The 21,441-nt window shown below is 46.0% G+C and overlaps 1 protein-coding gene across 1 annotated transcript in view; it reads left to right on the plus strand.

Moving 5' to 3' along the window:
* Positions 1 to 4,973, plus strand: part of PTDSS1 (phosphatidylserine synthase 1) — a 66,827-nt gene extending 61,854 nt beyond the window's left edge. Inside the window, exons 11-13 of the mRNA XM_060116208.1 lie at positions 1,131 to 1,199; positions 1,952 to 2,021; positions 3,872 to 4,973. Coding sequence (XP_059972191.1) covers positions 1,131 to 1,199; positions 1,952 to 2,021; positions 3,872 to 3,981 — 249 coding nt within the window. The 3' untranslated portion in view covers positions 3,982 to 4,973. The remainder of the gene's footprint in view (positions 1 to 1,130; positions 1,200 to 1,951; positions 2,022 to 3,871) is intronic.
* The last annotated feature ends 16,468 nt before the right edge of the window (positions 4,974 to 21,441 follow it).

The following is a 21,441-nucleotide window of genomic DNA, read 5'->3' on the forward strand; positions in this document are numbered from 1 at the left end:
TTCACAACTGTTCCCATGCCTGGGTCAAGGTGACAGGTCCCCAAGAGGACATGCAGTGGAAGAGATGGAGCTTAGGAATCCTTGAGGAGGATTCACTGTCAGTGGGTTCCTAAATCAAGGAATTCTGAAGAAACGTCATGGCAGGATGGGCAGTTTGGTTTGGTTGGGTTTTGGTGATTCACTTACAGTCACGAGGGGAAGCGGAGGCATGGCTGGAGGACCTGGCTCAACACTGCTTAGTCCAGACAGCCAGGAAGTTTTCCCCGACTTGTAGTTTTTTGACGCATTTTTAAACTTTGGATTCTTAAGTGCTATTTTTTTCCTTAAATTAGAGTATAATTTAGGGTGCAGGGGGGCCAGTGGGGCACACTCGGGGGGAAGCGGAGGTGATCCTGGCCTCTGGGTACCCATGGACCATGCCCTTCTCTTTTCACACCAGGACTCACAAGACATTTTTATTTTCCCTTTAGCTTCCTATATACTTAACTGAGAAAAACAAAAGCAACCAGAACTGGGGTCAGAGCGGGGCCACTGAGACTAAAAAGCAGCACCAAGCCCAGGGCAGCGGTATCCCGCTGGGGTCTGCCACCTACACCTGGGTGTGTGTCCCCAGTGCCCTCCGGCACCACTGTGACCCCAGGCTGAATGAAACTGCTTTTTCATTCAGAAATCCTCTTCCCCTCAGAAGCTGACAAGCTAAGTCCTTTTAACTCTTTCTAGTGATGGCGGCAGGGTGCAGAGGATGGGCTGTGAAAATCAGGCCAAAAAGAAAAAAAAGAAATACAGTATAGAGTCCTATATGTCCTCTTAGGCAGAACCTGTAGAGCTGTTCAGAAAACGCATCCCACCTGATCCCACATCTAGAAATGATCTTCACTCTGACAGTGGAGTCACAGTGGTAACTGTGGCCTCATCGGAACTCTTCTTGCCGAAAGCTTTAGGGGTGCTGCCCCCCGGGGTTCACCTCTGCCGCATCCAGCCATTCTGTAACCGGCATCCCGGGAGAGAAGGCAGAAATGCGTCGAGCCATCGTGTACGAATTCCCATTGAAACGCTGAAGCTCCGGGAAATGGGATTTTTTTGTGCACCCTCACTTATAAAATGGTCTTGTGCTTGCTTTTCTCTTCCAGGCTTTCACTACCTTCCTGTGTCTGTACGGCATGGTTTGGTACGCGGAGCACTGTGGTCACCGAGAAAAGGTACAGAAGGGAGGGTGGAGATGGCCTTGTATGTAAACCAACCACGTCCTGCCTGGCGCGTTAGCCCAGAGCACATTCATGTGAGGATGTGGCATGTAGCTGGGTGTCAGCCTCCCCGCTTTAGAAACGTAGCCAGTTCAGAATTCACTTCCTATCAGTTGCCATCCTTGCTCGTGACTGCCCTATTCCACAGGTCAGGACTTTTATCCTCATTTCTTGAGGGAGTTAAAGCTTAATTATTTGTTTATATATATATATATATATATATATATTTTTTTTTTTTTTTTTTTAAATTGCATGGCAAGCCCCAGAGCAGTTTTTGAAAAGCTAGGTCTTTCACTCTGTCCAGGCCTCTTCCTGTATCCCAGCCTGGGGCTCCCATCCGGAAACTCCTGCCCTGCCCACTTCATAGTAGATGAAGATTAAGGTAGAGGATAGATGTGAGTGGGCTTAAAATGCCGTAGCAGTCTTGTCAACTGTATTTTTTTTTTAAGTAAAAATAACAGCTTTCATCCTTTATTCATACTTTTAGTCTAAGGAGCTAGAGGCGCTTCCTAGAAGATGTATTCTGAATCACCTGGGATATAGCCTTGATCTTATAGCTGAGAGCATAAGCGTGCGGTCATCCTGCACTTGCTGGTGGGGATCCCCAGCCCGGGAGAGGCCAGAGTTGAGCAGCCTCGCTTGTTTGCTGGCCCCCCTCCTGCTGGGAGCACTTGAAATTCCACCACTAAGCCTGCCTCTCTCCCTAGACCTACTCAGAGTGTGAAGATGGCACCTACAGCCCTGACATCTCCTGGCCTCACGGGAAAGGTACAAAAGGTATCTCTCTCTTGCTCATTGTTAAAAACTCTCCTGGGTCCTCTCCCTCCCAAGGCCCAGTAAAGGGATTTAGCATCAGTATTTATCTTCCGAATGTTGATAAATATATGCCCTGAAGGGTCTCAAACCTACTCATCACATGTCTCCTGTTACTTATTAAGAAACGTGCAAAGTGCTCACGGGTTCTGCCCAAGAAACTTGCTTCGTAAGAAGAGGTGCCACGTGGTTCTGCCTTTTCTGAGACAGGAAAACGTAACAAGATCCCACTGTCTCAAGCATCCTGATGGGGATGTTCTTCCTCTTGGCTTTCATTGTGAGTGAAAAGCGTTAGGAAGAGTTGTGTGCCAGGAGGAGAAACCTTTCCAAAGAGGTGGATCGACTTAATCGTGTTCATTCAAGAGACAGACCAGCATGAGAGGGATCTCAACAGTGTAGTCAGGGATCTCCCACTGGCCTCTCTCCAAGCAGCATTTTGGAAAGATTTGAGGCCACCTGGTTATCTTAAAGAATTTGACTTGTAGAACAGTGACCCAGAGGAGGCTCCACTGGATAGTAATTCCATGTCAGTTATGAGCTGATTGTGGGCTTGACTGAAGGAAGAGAACTGAATGTCAGAGACCATGAATTTTAACCCACAGAATTGCGCAGAGAAGTGGGGACAAGGGAGGGGAAAGCACTGCTGAGGCAGTTGCTCTCCTGAGTTCTTCTGGGGTGAAGCTCATCACAGCTGTCCCTGGGGAAAACACTACCGAGTGCTGGTCACCCTGAGATGATTTCTCCTGAATCAGCATATTATGGAATGCTGATGGAGGTAGGCACAGGGGTTCCCCTGGGCTCCCTTATTCAGAACCATCCTAGAGATCAGTCCGTGGCAATTCCGGTTTCTCCACTGAAAAGACTAAAAGAAACAAGCAATGGTAGAGATATATTTAAATGAAAGGTAGACAGTTTAAAAAAAAAAATCTGAGCCCTGGAGCAGAGAACCTTTTGGCTTAGCTGCTAAGCCAGAGGTTTTCCACGTGCTCAGCCCGAGGCCAGAGCCAGCCTAATGCCAGAAAATTCCAATGACCTTCCAGGCCTTACACACCCCTACCCGGCATGCCCACCCTCACCCCACCACTACCCTGGCTCCACCCTCCACCTGGCTGATGCCTGCTGATTGCCCAGCACTCAGCCAATGTAGACGTCTCTCTCTAAGCTCCCACACAAATGATAGAGCGTGACAGACGACACCGTCCCTGCAGACTGAGCTTCTTGAGGGCATGTCGCATCTTCAGTGTATGGCTCTGGGGCTGCCTGTCATAAGCAGCAGCAGGGGCCTGATTGTAAAGGTGGCTTCCAGATCAAACCATTGAGGGCATGTAATATCTTTGATTTTTGCCAAGTCAAGAATCCATTCCAATTTAGGTATTTAGAAACCATGGTGTGTAGCAGGTCAAGGTGTGGACACCTAGTTGATGCTAAGGTAGACTCGACACCCATGTGGTTTGTTTTAATTGTCCCTCCTTTGTGCTTCGATGTTATTTGTGCTCTCACTTCTGGTCCCCATCACCATGACCATGATCCACCCTAAGGTGTGAACGTCAATATCCTCAGGAAGCTCCTGAGGAGCTCTTTGTGGAGCCATGGCTTGCACACCCTGGCCCCAGCTGTGCTAACTCAGTGCCGGGGCTTCTGTGCCTTGATTCATTAACGAGGCCACTAGATGGCGCACAAGGACCAGTGGAGGAGCGGTGGGGCGGCCCGGACAGGGAGAACCAGAATCAGAGGCTTCAGAAGCCGCAAGCCGGGAGCCCACAGCCGGGAGCCCACAGCCCACAGTGACGGTGTGTCCCGATTCCTTTGGCCAGGTTCTGAAGATGGCCCACCCAAGCATCCAGGCAACAGCGAGAGCCATTCTTCCAGAAGAAGGAATCGACATTCCAAGTCAAAAGTCACCAACGGAGTTGGAAAGAAATGAAGGACCCTGGTTAATCAAAGATGTTCCAGGGAGTGCCTCAAACTGGGAGGGGACGGAATCGGCTGGACCTCCCTGGGGGGAGGCCGAAATGCATAGCGTGAACGGGAAGGAGCGGGGGCTGGGAGGGGTCATTATTTGAGAGCATAAGTCTTGCTGCCCACAGACCCGGCCACACGGGGCAGACCACTGCTGGGGGTCCTTCGCCACTCGGGTGTCTCTTGTAACTTCAGCACTTGGCACGTGGCCACCGGTAGCAGGACAGTGCTCAAAGGAGAGGGTAGCTATTTACTCAGTTGCCAGAAGCAGTTCTGTGCTTGTGTGTGTTGTGGATGCAGTTTAAACATCTTCACTCAGGCAGGGCACCAACCAGACAGTTGACGGACGGGTCACCAGGTTTTATTTTTCTGAATCTGCCTTTCCGTTTGACTGACTGGTTTAAGTCCAGGCCACTTATCTGTCTTTTATTTTGTTGTTTCTTATTTTTATGTCAGGATGCTTACAAGCCTTCAGAAGCCACTGCTGAAGTTGAATTGGGGGAGGTTTCTCTTTTTTTTCTAGAGGAAAAAAAGTGGGGGAGAGTTTGTGTTACACTTTAGCAGCCTTCTCCCCTTTTTAGGACCTGAAACTACACAGCGGTGGGTGGAAACCAGGCTGAAGAAAGGTTAGCTACCCACGTAGGATCCTGGGCTTCAGATCGGAACCTTTTTGTTCCCTTTCCAATGTCGCTTGTCCAGACTTATCCACAGTGCATAGGCGTGGACCTGCCGAGAGGCAGTGCTCACCACAGCCCCTCCCCTCCAGGTGCCTTTTCCATTTTGTTTGTTTTCCTGCCATGGTGTGTTGCTGACATTGTCTTTTAGTCCCGTGTGAGGTGCTGGTGAGTATTCCCTTTCATCCATCCGTGCCATGCTCTAGAACATTGACCCTGAGAGTTCACCACCTCTGATGGATCCCTGTTTTAAATAAAACGGTTCACGTTAAAGCCCATCAAATTCGGTGTCTGTAAAGTGCTCATTTCTTTGCCTCTTATTGGTATTTTCCACTATTTGTAAGCCATCACTATATTTTTCAAGTGACTTTAGGATAATAAGAATGGGTATGTGTTTTACATAGTGAGAAGAAAAGAGAAGAAAATGTGTACTTTAGAGGGCTTACAGACACATATGTCCCTTTTCCTAACCTTCCCAAGTGATCAATAGGAAATGAACCAGATAGTCATTGTTTTCTTACTAGAGTAATGGTTACATCAACCAAGCTGGATTTTTTTTTCTCTAGCAAGTGGCCGGTACCCAGTTGATTTTCCTACAGATATAAACTTGCTGAAAGCAACCCTTTTGTTCCCTCATTTCACAGAGCACAAAGGTTTCAATGTCTTTTTCCCCTTTAAGGAAGTCTTTACCCATAGAAGTGTCATGTTTTTCTTTTCCTGCAAAAGAATCCCAGGGTGAAGGGGTTAAATGAGTCACGCAAAGCGAGGATCACCTGCTGTGCTCGTCGCCAGCAGAGAAAGTGTCGCCAGTCACTGGGCTGGTGCGCCGCCGGGTTGTGCCGGCCCTGCGGTCCCAGCAGTGGTCCCATCCTTCCCGTGATAGTCCTGAAGAGAGGCAAAGAAAGAGGTGCTTGTCCCATAGACCACGTGCTCTTTTATCACCCATCAGAGAGGCCTTTTTTTTTTTTTTTTTTTTGGTGGTATGCGGGCCTCTCACTGTTGTGGCCTCTCCCGTTGCGGGCTCCGGACGCGCAGGCTCAGCGGCCATGGCTCACGGGCCCAGCTGCTCCGTGGCATGTGGGATCTTCCCGGACCGGGGCACGAACCTGCGTCCCCTGCATCGGCAGGCGGACTCTCAACCAGTGCGCCACCAGGGAAGCCCCGAGAGGCCTTTCTTAAACAGAGGTACAATGTAAAATTTGTTTGACTTTGAAAGTAGGTGAGTTTGTTTCGTTTTGCTTCTCCGAGCACTTCTGTGCATCACGGACGTCGTGTACATCGTCGGCCTCAACTCCACTTCCTCGTGCTGGGCCACCTCCCTGACTGTCTCCAAGTTCGTTTTCTGGCTCTTTAACCCTCCTCTGATCAATAGCCGGGTGCAGCTGAAGAAGACGTTTCCTTCTCCAAGGCCGGCCTAGGGGAGGCACCTGCCTACCTGTGATGACTTGGATTTCCTTGGGTCACGTGAAAGCAGAGTGCATGTGAGACAGTCTTTCCTCAGTGGCTTTGTACGGAACAGCCGGGAAAGTCCTCAGCTGCTTTCCGTATCCTTTCTTTGAGTTTAATCTTTTTTTTTTCCCTTTCAGTAAGAGCTCTTGACTACAGTGTTTCCAAAACTAGTGCTTCCCTTACCAGACAGATCCACGGCTGCCATTCCTCCTAGAAACTGTGCTGCTGGGTTTGGTCTACCTTTTCCGGTCATTTCTATGCAAATGGGCTTCACATTGATGAAACGTAAAATTTTCCTTGTCACCTATGTTTACTAACGGTCGCCTTTAGTCCCTTTCACCAGAGTTGTCATTTAGTATCAGAAACGATTTGATTGCAAGTGATCTCACATTTGCCATTTACAAACTGCCCTCTTAAAAGGCACCATTGTTTTGGACGTAATACGCGAAGACTTCTTTACGTATGTTTCTCTGTAATGTAGCATGGCGTGGAGTGTTGAGTACTTTTTCTTTTTTGTCATTCTTGGTCTTTCCGTGGCCTTTCCCTGCTTTTCTTGTGTCTGTTTTCACCATTTGTAAAAGCCTTGGCCAAACTGCTGCCACAGCAATGCTAGGACACTTCATTGACCTGTTTTAAGCATTTTGATGATAAAAGACATCCTATAAATGCCAGTCTTATTTTCACCATGACTGCTTCTGTAGTGAGCTCATGAGTAAAGTACTCACCTAGGAGAAATAAAATTCTTTACCAAATACATCAGGTTCAGCCCTATTGGTCTCCCCTCTGAAGCTGCTCTGCATCATCTCTAAGTGATACCTCTTTTTGTCAGGGGTCTCCCTTTGGAAATGGACCCTTGGGTTGCCTTATTTGTTGATAATAGTGCAGTTAGTCAGGCCCTTACAGGGGGAGCTAAATGCAGGGTGGAAAAGAAAAAAATTAACCATTGGAAACCAGAGGAAGTGAGCACTTTAAACAGGGGGGATTAACTTGTGTGCTCTGTGCTCTTTTAATTATGCTTAGTGTTACCCGCGTGTTCACCAGGTGGGCTTCACTTACAGAGCTTTTAATTGCTGTGAAAACCAGGTATCCCCCAGGTTGGTAATTGCAATCCTCAATGTATTTCCCACTTTTATGATTGAAATCAAGATGTGAGGAGAGCCAAGACATCTGTTCATCAGTGTTTCATTACAGGTGCATCTCTTGCCTTCATTGTGCATGTGCATTGCAAGGGTTATATTTGAGATTTGGTTCTTGTGAGTTTCAGCATTAGTAATGGCTCAGACCAATGGGCTTCAGAGTCTGGTTGCTAGCCCATAATAGATTTTTACAACATTTCACTTTATCACATTTTATTCTAAACCTGATGCTAGGACTATCACAGGTGAAGGTTACAAAATTTTTAAATTTAACTCTGATATTACCTTTGATGCAATAAATACCTACAGCTTTTTTATTTTGCTGTCTTCTGTGAATTTAGAGGAATTATTTATTAATGTCTACCAAAGAAGGGGGAAAATAGTTGGATGTGTATATTTTTGGTTTTTGTTTTTTTAGTGTGTGGGAATGCTGAAATGTAAAATTTTCCTTGTCACCTATGTTTACTAAAGATCGCCTTTAATCCCTTTGAGAAATTCATCTGCAATTTTGTCTACCTTGACGTTACCTTTCTTCCACCCCCTTCTCATAAACCCAGTGAGGACAGAAACATCATTCCGAAAAAAGAATTTGCCTGAGAGTTTTGCTTTCCCAGCTGATGGCAACCAACCACCCAACCTCCTTAGCCATTCTGGGCTCATGCTTGAACCTCCTGTGCCCCAGGTGTTAATTTTGTTTGCTTGTTTTGTTATTGGAATGCTCTGAAAATGTTCTCCAAGGGCCTGCAAATTGTGGGCACCCATATGCCCCAAATGGCAGGAAGGTTTTCTCCTATGTGCCTGGCCTCCTGTCCCTCCACACAGTCTCCCCAGGGCCTCAGATACCAGTGTTCCTGTGTAGCCCTTTTCTAGACGCTGAGTAAAGGGGACTCGTGTGGCTTTACAACACAGGAAATAAGGTTTGTTTGCCTTTAAAAGAAAAGTAGAGAAACCTGAGACCAAAGACCTAAAATATTGCATTCTCATGTCTGAAGTATACATGTTATAGCCTTAATTACAGTGTCAAATTGCAGGCAGGATTTATGTTACAATCCATACTGGAAAATCTGGACTGTAAACCTTCTTGTTCCCACTTGCCTGACTCAGTCTCATCAATCCGACTACGTATTCACGGGCTGATTAGGTATTTTATGGGTGCAACCTGGGAAAGGCTTATGAAGATCCCCAGGTTTCAAAATGTTGAGAATCCTCTACCTTCTCTTAGACTGTGTGAAATCCAGGCCAAGAGCAGAGGGATGAGTTCACTAGGGCCACCGCTAACAAATCTTCCAAAGGCATTTGAAGGACTGGGATCCTTCGAAAGACCTCTGGATGGGGCTCTTGGAAACCCCTCTTTCCCTCGAGTCTCCCTAGTGGCCACCGTAGCACTCAGCTGGCTTTGCTGGAGAGTCAAGTGCCAGAGCAGCACTTCTAATTCCAGGGAAAGGGGGTCCCTGTGACCCCCCCCACACACACACACCCCTGTGACGTATGTGTGTTCTTCAGCCCTGTGAGTTTGCTGTTAATCCCTGTTTTCCTGGGTCATACGGCTTAAGTACTTGACCCAAGAGTACACAGCCACTAGGGGACGTCAGATCAACCCAGGGCCTTATGCTCTTTCTCCAACTCCAGGCTCCTTGTCTTAATTCTTGGGCACATGTCTTAAGCCCCATTACCGGACCCGAGCCTCCATCTATCCCCCTGCCTTGCTCCCAGACAGCCTCAACAAATGGCTGATGAGGATCCCCTGGGGGCGCCCACGCCTTTGCCTCCCCTACCCCTGGTGCTCACTTTATAGCGATGGCCAAACCTCCAGGCCACTGCAGATGTTGATCCTCGGTGTGATTTCAGCTGGTTGCACGCTTGGTGGAAGGAATAACTGGTCTCACGCTCCTTGAAGCAGGCTCCCATCTCTCTCCATTTGGGTTCTTTTCCCGATGTTTTGGTGCATTCTGCAAACTGTCAGAGGGCAATTCCTCCTGCCCATAGCAGCTCCCTCTGCCCTCAGGAATCTGATTTACAATCTGGCGAGGCCATAAACCTCTGCTCTTCACTTCTGAAAAACAGCAAAGTATGGGAAAGAATGTAAATTATAAATACTGAATTCCTATGGTCAGCAATAATGTAACAGCCTGGGTTGTTGTGTTTTGTGTTTTTTTCTTTAAATATGGTATCCATATGGCTTTAATTTCTAAGGGCCTGCCACCATCACTATATTTCTAAGGAGAACAGATAACAGTGAAATATCCCACTGGGTTAGAGTGTTTTTTCTAAAATGAGAAATAGCATTTTCTGATGACTCACTGGCCCAAGATTGAAATGCCTCTCTTCACAGAGAGGGATAGGACTGTAGGTGACAGTGACACCTCCACAGTCATCAGCCTGCCGATCTGGTCGCTCTGCTCTGAACCAACCCCTGGTGGTGTCACTTAGCAAGCCCCACCCCCAATTTTGACTTTCCAGGAGGAGGTTTTTTCTGTAAGATGTTTTGAAATTCTCTTCCTGTCCCTCTTAGCAGTCAAGGTCTGCTCACTCACTGGGAACAGACTTCTTACTTCTACTTGCCCCGCTGCTGCGAACAGTGAAAACAGCTGCAAACTCATCCTGAAGACCAAACGGCAGCCGGGTTTGAATTTTCATTCCTGGGGTGGGTCAGCTCCAGGCTTAGACGTCACACGCAGGGCAGAAGCAGCTGCTTGCTCCTCTGAGGCAGGAAGGAGCCGCTGGTCACCAGGTGAATTCCTGCTGCCCTACTCTGACCACAGAATCCAGGACCTGAGATCATTCTGCTGGGCTTCAGCATGTTTGCCCTTAAGCCCAACCTCGTCCCAGTTCAAAATGATGGGTGAAAGCTGCAAAAACACCCAGGGTCCCAAGCTACTGTGAGAACAGCCCAAGTCTGCCAGAGCATCTATTAAAATTGATGGGTTTGTGTTTTTCTTTGTGTGGTCAGGAAGTGTGCTGACAGCAGAGGAGGGTGCGTGAGAACATGATGCTGGAGATCACAGGCGTGTCCACCCACAGAAATATATAGGCTCACAAGCACCTATTCACTCCCACGCTCGCCTTCATGTCTTCCTGTCATTTTCTTCAGACCACATTTGATTCACAAAATGCCAGGCTCAGCTTCAGCATGGGACTAGCCAGACCACTCGTAGGGCGTGGAGGAGAGGGCCAAGGTTCTCAGAAATCTCTGAGTGGATGTTATGTACGTTTTGACGATCGGGATAACCTCAGCTGCAGGTCCATTCCTCAAAATTGTGTCTCTGCCAGAAGGGTTTGTGTATGTACATCTAAGTAATTTCAAGAGAAGGTGAAGATAAGCCCAGTGGTGATGGCCATAGAATATGTACACGTCAACTGATGGGTAATTTTATGTGTCAACTTGACTGGACTAAGGGATGTCCAAACAGCTTGTAAAGCATTATTTCCGGATATGTCGGTGAGGGTGTCTCCGAAAGAGATTGGCATTTGAATCAGTAGACAGAGTAAAGCAGATTGCCCTCCCCAGTGTGGGCAGGGCTCATCCAATCTATTGAGGGCCTGAATAGAATAAAAATGCAGAGGAAGGGTGAATCTGTTCTCTCTCTGCTTGATCTGAGACATCCCTCTTCTCCTCTTGGATGTTGTTGCTCCTGGTTCTCAGCTTTCAAAACTCAGACTAGGACTTAAACTCCCCCTTTGCCCCACTACACACACACAGTTAAGCTTTTGGACTTGGACTGAATCACAGCGCCTGCTTTCTTGGTTCTCCAGCTTGCAGACAGCAGGTTGTGGGACTTCTAGGCCTGCATAGCTGTGAAAGAATTCCTATAATAGCTCTCCTCATATGTATAGACATATATACGTGTGTGTGTGTGTGTGTGTATCTCTCCTGTTGGTTCTGTTTCTCTGGAGAACCCTGACTAATACAGCCAGGCTTATATTTAGACTAAGGTTTGTAAGTTAAAATTATAAAGGGAAATGAGAAAATTGGAGTCCTTGAGTAATGAATGCTCCAAAATATGATTGCTGGCCTGTAAATCAACTTGTATTGCCACTGGTTTTTCAGATAACATTGCCACGAACAGCAGAATTGCCATTTAAGTTTAGAACAAGGGCATACATACACCTTCTAGTACGCTGCTGCAGAGATGGCCAGTGCCGTGAAATCTACCCCAGATGGGTATAATAGAGTGGCCCAAGGACAAAAACAGAAGTCCACATCATACACTGGACTCATTGCCTCAACCTCTCCCACCTGTCCTATTCTGACCCTTGGTTTTTAAAAAATCATTGCACCACAGCCATACCACCCTGAAAGCACCCGATCTCATCTAAAAAATCATTGCAGGGCCTCCCTGGTGGCGCAGTGATTGAGAGTCCGCCTGCCGATGCAGGGGACGCGGGTTCGTGCCCCGATCCCGGAGGATCCCACATGCCGCTGAGCGGCTGGGCCCGCGAGCCATGGCCGCGGAGCCTGTGTGTCCGGGGCCTGTGCTCCACAGCGGGAGAGGCCACAGCAGTGAGAGGCCCGCGTACAGCAAAAAAAATAAAATAAAAATAAAAAATCATTGCAAACAGTCAGTTGTATCTTGTTTAAAACAAAAATCCTTTAATGAGCAGCTGCTCAGACAGAGAGGGGAAAAGAATGTTTAGTTTTTCCAAATAAATTTCTTTATATTTAGTGTGTTGGCATCACCCAACTGCTCTTCTGTTGAGACGCTAATGTGACTGGCAAGTAGTGTTTTTGCCCTACGTGGCAAAATAATTAATAGTAAAACTAACGCTAACTATGTTCTGGACACCATGCTTGGTGCTTTCCCTGGATCATCTGATCCGTCCCTCATGAGATCCTTTTTGGAGGACAGACTGGAGAGCCCTTACAGAGAGAAGCAGTGGGGCTGGTACCTGATGAGCAAGGAGTTGCGGGCTTGAGCCCACACTCCTCGGCATCTCACGGATCAGCAAGGTCCGACTCAGCCATGTGTCCAGCATCAGCTCCTGCTCACCCCCTGCACCCCCTCGTGCCCTCCACCCCGCACTGATAGCACTCTGGGACCCCCGCCCACCATCTCCATGGCCCACCAAATACACCACATTTTCAGACTCCACAGCATCTGTGACATGCCTGGAACGTCTGCCCCTGGCACTCTGCCTGGTAAGTTTCATCGTCCTGAAAAATCTCAGCTCAGACACTGTGCTCTGTGAAAGTCCCCTGACCCCTGACGTGCATGGACGTGCTCCTTCCCTGTGTGCTGTGTCCACCTCTGAGCATCAGTTCTGTCTCAGGTCTCCCGGACTCGGCCCAGGTTCCTAGCAGTGTTCATCCCCAACACCCAGGCCAGAGCAGGTGCTCAGTAAATGCTCTGAATGAGCACCTGAGTGAGTGGGGCTGTGGGGCAGAGGCCAAGGACCACCCCTTCCAGGATGGACACGAGGTGTGGGCGGCTGTTCCACTTCCCTCTGGTTCCACGAGAATCCTGCATGGAGTCCTCCGGCCCAGCTGCACGTTGGCCTGCAGTTGGGTCTGCCGTTAAGTCCAGCTGCCTCCACGCTTTATTTTTATTTTTTTAAATGATACCATCGTCCATCTCATGACATTTATTTATTTGCTTGTTTATTTATTTAGCCAGGCTGTGCAGCATGCGGGGTCTTAGTTCCCCGACCAGGGATCAAACCCATGTCCCCTGCAGTCCTGCAGTGGAAGCGTGGAGTCTTAACCACTGGACCACCAGGGAATTCCCCCTCTTTATCTTTAAAGAGTTTTTCTTTTAAGAGGAGTTTTTAGTTCACTGAAAAATTGAGCAGAATATACAGAGAGTTCTCTCCTACCCCCTGCCCCTACTCATGCAGAGCCTCCCCCATTATCAGATCCACCACCAGAGTGGGACATTTGTTACAGCTGATAACCTGCATTGCCGCATCGTTATCACCCAGAGTCCACAGTTTACCTTACAGTTCACGCTTGGTATTGTACACTGTATGGGTTTAGACAGATGTGTAATTGACAAATACCTACTCTTTTAGTGTCATACAGAGTATTTTCACTAAAAATCCTTTGTGCTTTGCCTATTCATCCCTGCACCCCACCCCAGAATTTCAGGCAACAACTGACCTTTCTACCATCTCCATAGTTTTGCCTTTTCCAGAATGTCATATAGTTGGAATCATTCAGGATGTAGCCTTCTCAGATTGGCTCCTTTCACTTGGTAATATGCCTTTAAGTTTCCTTCATACTTATTCATTTTTAGTGCTGAATAATATTCTGTTGTCTCAATGGACCAGTTTGTTTATCCACTCACTTACCAGAGGACATCTTGGTTGCTTCCAAGTTTTGGCAATTGTGAATAAAGCTGCTATAAACATTTGTGTGCAGGTTTTTGTGTAGGCATACATTTTCAACTCCTTTGGGTAAATACCAAGCAGTGCAGTTGCTAGATCATATGGTAAGAGTGTATTCAGTTTTGTAAGAAACCACCAAACTGGCTCCCAAAGTGGCTGTACCATTTTGCATTCCCACCAACAAAGAATGAGAGTTCCTGTTGCTCCACATCCTTGCCAGCATTTGGTAGTGTCGGTGTTCTGGATTTTGGCCATTCTAATAGGTATTTCGTGGTATCTTGTTTAAATTTGCATTTCCCTGAAGGCGTGATAGACCTACCTCTACTTCTTCAGCCTGTGCTTTTACCTGTGTGCCCACACCCTGGCATTTCGGAGGGCTGCCTTGCTTACTTTTTTTTTTTCTCTTAAACTTCCACCAGCAGTGGAAATAGGCAGAGCCCCTTTGGAGTGTTAATCAGAAAATACCTTGTTTTCAAGTTTCTTAGGGCAGCTTTCCTTTGAAGGCGATGACTAGGGACCACTTCTTGATTCTCAGCACAAGGGCTGGGACAGGTACCAAAGGCATCCACTCTCCTGCCCAGCACCCGTTTTGATATTGCAAGGTTCCCAAAAATGCTCTGATTTTCTTCCTTGGTTCCTGATTCATCCAAGTTTTGTGGGGCCCTCCATTTGGGGTTCAATATTGTAGAGGTCCTTTTGAAGAAAAAATAATATAAAAAGCTCTTACTCTTGAAATTTGATTTTTAAAAAAACAAATGCCATATGGCCCCAATGCTAGACTACCTCCCAGAGGCTTGGAAGAGGCCAAGTGAAAGGGGACTCAAAAGCGTTAAGCGTCACTAACTTTGCAGTGAATCTGCCTCCACTGGAACCTGAACGAATTGCGATTCACCTGCTGCAGGTTCAAATAAACCACATCTCGGATTCTTCCAATTCATTGCTCAAACTGCAAGATGCCATTATCAGCAGGAAGTGCAGCCTTTCCGCCCTGAGGCTTTTTTCCACCCCATCCAAACTCTCCAAGAACATTACGGCTTTGTTCCATGAACTGAGTCCAAGAACTGGGCACTGGAGCACGCTGACTCAGGTGCTCCGTCTCACAGCATGGTGAACAATTGTCTACTCGGCCATGACGCTTTGTCAGTCCCCACCCCATAGTAGCAGTGTCCCTGCTTGGGCAGCCAGGTGGCACCATGCCTGAAAGTCGCTCTCAGAGCAGGAGACTGTGCCAGGGACAGGGAGTCTACTAGACATTCAAGTCTCAAATACAGCCTGCTGCAGACCCAACTCTTGTCCCCGCTGGAGCCCAGTTCACCAGCCAGGCTCCTCTTTCCCTCGTGATGAGTCTTCCTTTGGGGCCTCAGCATCCGTCACTGCCAGGGCCAACTTAGTCCATCCAGGAGGTTCCCATGAGCACTGCTCCAAAAGGAAAGCGTGGAGCTCTCGGCCCTTCTGCCCTCTCTGCAGCTCTGTCCCCGCCTGCTGGGAACAGCTTGCAAATAGAGCCTATTGCAAGCGGGTGCCTTGCCAGGTTGCAGAAGCAGACCCCCATCCCAGCTCTGTGCTTCTTTCCCCGTAAGGAGCTGCCTGGGTCTGCCTAGTCAGATCTGCCAATATACAGAGGAGTTCCTGCTCCCATACATGTTGTTTCCTTCCTGACAGCCCCTCTGGTTCTCAGATGGTGACAGTGGTGTTCATGGGGGTTCTTTCCGGAGCCACAGGGTCTGGACTGCCAGGAGCTGCATCTGCTGTGTGTCTAGGAAAGATGTCCTTCCTTCTGTATCTTGCAAGGCCTGGTGACTGCTTTAATGAAGAAAGAGCCCCAGAGAAAACACACTTCCATTGGTGGTTCTCCCCAAATTGAAATAATTATCTTTCAACCAGCTAACTTTATCCTGCTGGGACCAGTTTAGTTTGGGGAATTAGTTTTGCTTTTGAACACAAATGTTCTTCCCCCTCGCATGTGCTCACCACAAGCTTTCCAAACAGGCAATGACAGACCATTGAGTAAAGTGTTTTATCCCCTGAATAAAGCACTTATGTGTTGTTTGAAACTGTTTCCTCAAGAAAGCCACCCCCATGTGGAGCATCCACCTCTTCTGAACAAGTGTCTACGTGAATCTGACTTCTCTCGGGGGTTAACTGAGCCAAAAATGAATCACTCACCTGGCTGCAGGGAGAGGGCAACCTTCATTCTGCAAAATTACAATCCCGTGATCAGCCAGCAGAGCCCTTCTGCTAAAGGAAACCAAACGACTGGGCTGTATTAAGAGATGGCTGAGGAAATGAACCAGAGTAGCACATTTTCACCTCCTCTCCAATCTAAAGAGATTTGATCCTAGATGCTGTTTCTTCAGTCCAGCTTCTGACTCACGAACTGTTCAAGAAGGGGCCTGTGGGGTGGATGACACAGAGCCCACATGACATAACTTTCATGTTGTAACACACACACACAGATAGAGGAAAGAGACATTTGGAGAAGGGGCTCAGGGGCAGCCTATGGTTGTACCCCTACAGTTCACAGGTCAAGGTACCAAGGTCCCCCTCACACCCATCAGGATGGCTACTATCCAAAAAATAAAAACAGAACAAAAACTAACAAGTGTTGGTGAGGAGGTGGAGAAATTGCAACCCTTATGCACTGTTGGTGGGAAGTGAAGAAATTGCAATCCTCGTGCACTGTTGGTGGGAATGTAAAATGGTGCAGCTGCTGGAAAACAGTACGGAGGATCCTCAAAACAGTGAAAATAGAATGACCATATGATCCAGGAATTACACTTCTGGGTATACATCCAAAAGAATGGAAAGCAGAGTCGAAGAGATATTTGTACATCCATGTTCACAGCAGCACTATTCACAATAGCTAAAACACGGAAGCAACCCAAGCATCCGTTGACGGATGAACGGATTAGCAAAATCTTGGTATGCATACAATGGACTATTATTTGGCCTTAAAACGAAGGAATCCTGCACTATGCTACAACATGGATGAATCTTTTTTTTGAATTTTATTTATTTTTTATACAGCAGGTTCTTACTAGTTATCTATTTTATACATATTAGTGTATGCATGGTCAGTCCCAATCTCCCAATTCATCCCACAACCACCACCTACCCCCACCACATTCCCCCCTTGGTGTCCATATGTTCAACATGGATGAATCTTGAGGACATTATGCTGAATGAAATAAGCCAGTCACAAAAGGACAAATACTGTATGATTCCACTTACATGAGATACTTAAAGTAGACAAAAAGTCACAGAGACAGAGAGTGGAACAGTGGTTGCCAGGGGCCGAGGGAAAGGAGAAAATGGAGAGTTTAATGGATGCAGAAATTCAGTTGTACAAGATGAAAAGTTATGGAGGTGAACGAATGGTGGTGACAGTAACACAATATTTTGAGTGTACTTTATCCATTATGGCCGCACCACGCAGCAGGCGGGATCTTAGTTCCCTGACCAGAGAGAGACCCCAAGCCCCCTGCACTGGGAGCACGGAGTCTTAACCACTGGACCACCAGGGAAATCCCAATGAGTGTATTTTAAACCACTGAACTGTATGCTTAAATAATGATCCAGATGGTAAATTGTATGTGTATTTTACCACAATTTAGAAAAAACACAGAGGAAAAAGAAAGACACCGAGGCCCAGAGTAGTCAAGCAACTTGGCTAGGGTCACACAGCTGGCTGTACGAGAGCCAGGGATCAGGCTGTCTCTAGATCCCTGCTGTGACGTTCCTGCCCCAGTACACAAGTACCAAAGAAGAAGATGAACCTGTGTGGCTTGTGCAGCTGCTCAGGCTTCATGCATTTAGGGGATTTGTCCTTTCTACCACACTTTTTTTTCCCTGCCCCATCACTGCACATTTCTCACCTTCAGAATCCAGCTTCACTTTCTGACGGCTTCCATCACGGACTAACATGTTCAGAATTTTAAAAGGCGTATACAAAACTAGAGTGCTCATAGCCAAGTATGCTTCTAAAAGGGTGTCAACACCCCGTAAAAGTAGAGTATCTAGAGTGGCCAAAGCCTGGGGTGATCTGAAGTGTTTAGAAAGTTCTGAGAGCGATTTTTCCAATGAAGGTGGGGAGCGCTTTTGAAAGTCACATATAGGACAAGAAGGGAAAACAAAGGAATGGCGTCCACTGTTTGGAAAAAGTTCAGTCTGATGATTCTTCCTGCTGCAGATCCTTCTGTGATTTCTCTTTACTCTTTATTTTGGCTCATAAGTCAAGTTCAGGCCCTCCTGTGCACTGCCCGCCCCCCCGCCACCAATCTCTTTACTTCAGCCATTCTCACCTATTTTCATTACTTGAATATTCATCAAGGGTTTTCCCCATCACATCACATCCCCGACTATTCCTCTAGTAAATTCATCCATGTCCTTTCATTCTCAATTAGAACATCACTTCGATACGAGGACCTTCGTCAACACCCAACCTAGATTATCCCCTCCATAGCACCATCCATCTCCGTTTGTAACTCTTGGTTCCTGCTCAACAGCTGTCTTCCTTGCCAAGTTATTAACTTCCAGACCATTTTTGGTTTGTTCACTCTCAGATATCTAACACCTATCACAACAGGTACTCAGCAAATATTTTTTGGATGAATGAATTTTTTTTAAGATTTTTTGATGTGGACCATTTTTTAAAGTCGTTATTGAATTTGTTACAATATTGCTTCTGTTTTATGTTTTGGTTTTTTGGTCCTGAGGCATGTGGGATCCTAGCTCCCCCACCAGGGATTGAACCCACACCCCCTGCATTGGAAGGCAAAGTCTTAACCACTGGACTGCCAGGGAAGTCCCTGGATGAATGAATTCTTTAATGAAGAGATGATAGGGAAAACAGGACAAGTCAATACATGCATGACAAAGAAATAAAGGGAGGGAGAGATGTGGTTAGTCAGGAAAGACTTGAATGAAATGATAGATGGTCCAGCTAGGTTTAGAAGGAAATGATATGAATTAGCTGAGATCCAGGAAGTCAATGGGAAGCATGAAAGTCTGAGGTAGGGTCAGTTAGGAATCTGCCTTGACCATGAGGCTGAGTGATTTATATTTCATTTATATAGTCTCCATTAACAGAATGATATTCAACTTGGAAAAGGCAGAATACGCATTGGTGGGAGGGAATTGAAGCCCAAGTTGGCACCTAACTGTGTTAAAAATGTCATCTCTAGGTAAATGTCATGTAAATATCATGGTGCTGACTTTCACAGCCTTGTGTGTTAAGCCCAGAGAAACAAGAAAGTGTCATTAAAACAGGAGGATAGAGGTAGATTTTGGAAAACTGCAGATCAACAAGCTTGTTATTAATTCACGGTAAAGTTCTGGAACAGGTTATTAAAGGTGGTCTGTGTCCATACTTACAGAAGAAAGCATTAATCCCTGGATATTAGCAGAGGTTCACTAAGCAAGCCATGCAAGGCTAATGTGTCCTTTTTTCACAGGATTACCAGATTGGAATATCCAGGGAATATCAAAAATGAGCAAATCTCAGAACATAAACCCCACCTAAGCTAAAAAAGAATTAAAAATTTTAAAAATACCCACCTCAGCTTTTCAAAACCCAGTTATGCTATTATAGTTCTTTTCTGAGAGTTACAGTGAACATTAACTCATTAAAGGCTCTGAGAAGTCCTGCACTGTGATCCACAAAACACACTTGGAAAAGGAGGTTTTAGACAAATTTCAGCAAGGTAATTTGCTAAGTTTTTTATTATATCAACTGTGAAGGAGGTAGAGAAATGTGGGTTTAAAAAATAGGTTGTTGGAATCAGAGCTAGGTAGACAACTGTACCTAAAGAGCATTTAATTAACTGATTAATAGCCCCCTATGGGGGGGTCTCTAATGTAATGTCTCAAGGCTCTACCCTGTCTCCTGGAATGTTCAACATTTTATCACAACATGGAAGACCTACTTTTAAGTTTTTCAGATACCCTAAAGGGAGAGAGGCAGTTAATATTGCTATATAACACACTGAAATATTGTCTTAAAACCAAGAAAGGAATCCAACAGAATCTTACTGAGACTTGTTAGAATCAATAGTATAAATAAAGGATAGATGAACTCTGACTTGAAACTGGCTCATATGATAAAGACCTGGGGTTGCAGCTACATGAGACTTGTTAGAATCAATAGTATAAATAAAGGATAGATGAACTCTGACTTGAAACTGGCTCATATGATAAAGACCTGGGTTTGCAGCTACATTAAGACCAGCCCAGGCCAAATGTGTGATAGGGCTACCATGCTTCCAAAGTCACCCTGTGCATGTACGATGGCCTGGAAGGCAAACAAGTCAGCCGAGGTGGTTTGGCCACACTGGAAATTGTATTCTGGTCTTATGTTCCATTTTGAGAGGTACATTGACAGATTGGAGATTGTTCAAGGAATGACGAACATCAGGAGAATTCTGGAGAACATGTGCCCGGAGGAGAAAATTCTGCAGAAACCAGGGTTATTTAGATGGTCTGTAGAAGAGAAGATAAGGGATATGTTGATAACTGATTTTGGGAGACAGTGTAGTATAGTAAAAAAGAGATAAGTCTGTGCTCAAATCTCTGCTCTAGTACTTCTGGGCTGTGTGACCTTGGACAAGTGTCTCAACATCTTAGCTTCAGAGGCCTTAGATAAGAAATCATCTTCTCCATTTAGTGGGGTTATTGTGATGGTCCTGGAGCAGAGTAAGTGGTCAATTCATGCTTCTTTTTCTCCATGTGAAGATGGGCAATCATAGCATTTAGAAAGGTGGCATTTGATATAGATCCAAAGGAAAAACTGAACCAATGGGAGAACTCCCCAAAGGGAGGTATTGGCTGATGAAAAGTAGGAACTTCATAATAATCAAAAGCTAGAAAACAAAGATATTAGCTTGGCTACCTTTAGGTTGACCATGGAACTACCATAGATTCTATAGAAGAGATCTCTGCTTTGGGTGGGAGATGAGATTAGATGACTCCCAGATGCCTTCCAGCTCTGCGATTCCATGATTCAAATTCTCAGCTAGTCTGTTTATCGTTCTCTTCCATAGGTAGTCAACTCATAAATATTCAACTCCCATTCATATATATTGAATAGATACTATGTGTACTTTTAAAAAATTATTCTTTGACCATTCCCTATGTATGGGTTCTTTCTCTCTTATTTTATGGCCTCATTACAGCCTAGTTCAGGGATTTGTCCTTATTGGGAACTTAATAAATGTTGATGGACTAGTAAGAGACGTCTATGATGGTCTGATGACCACACACTCACACTTTGGACTCACACAGGCATGTGTTCAAATCTTGGCTCTACTTCTTGGCCATGTGACCTTGGGCAAGTTACTCTCTTGTCACAATAGCTTTATGAGAGAGAATGAATAGGATATTCTAATTCTTTAGAAAAACAGTTACGTGTATAATAAATAGATATTATTTTTGTAGTTGCTGTCAGAGTGAACATAAACCTACTTAATACTTAAATAGACATTTTCTGACTACACAGTAAGAGTCTTAGGGATGAATTGGTTTTTCCTATATACACTTATTTAAAAATATTTTCTCCTAAACAGTGTTCTTGGTTATCATGCTCCAAAGCCTACTTAAGTCTATTACCCTAGTTTTTGCAATATTCATGATGGGGGGAAAGAGGAATCAACTGGAAATAAGCAAAAGTGAAGACACTGAAGTGGAGGCAATTTAATCTTGGCCAAAAAATCTATGACAAAGTCAGAGCTGGTCTGAGACAGCCTCATGGGGAACCCCTGGCATGCAGTCAGCCTACACTGGAGACCCAGTGAGCCTCCAGCTGTGGCCACTTGGTAAATGGCCCTGCCTCTTGTTGTGCTCTGCAAACAG

The sequence above is a fragment of the Mesoplodon densirostris genome, chromosome 13, assembly GCF_025265405.1.
Source record: "Mesoplodon densirostris isolate mMesDen1 chromosome 13, mMesDen1 primary haplotype, whole genome shotgun sequence".
NCBI classification, from domain to species: domain Eukaryota; kingdom Metazoa; phylum Chordata; class Mammalia; order Artiodactyla; family Ziphiidae; genus Mesoplodon; species Mesoplodon densirostris.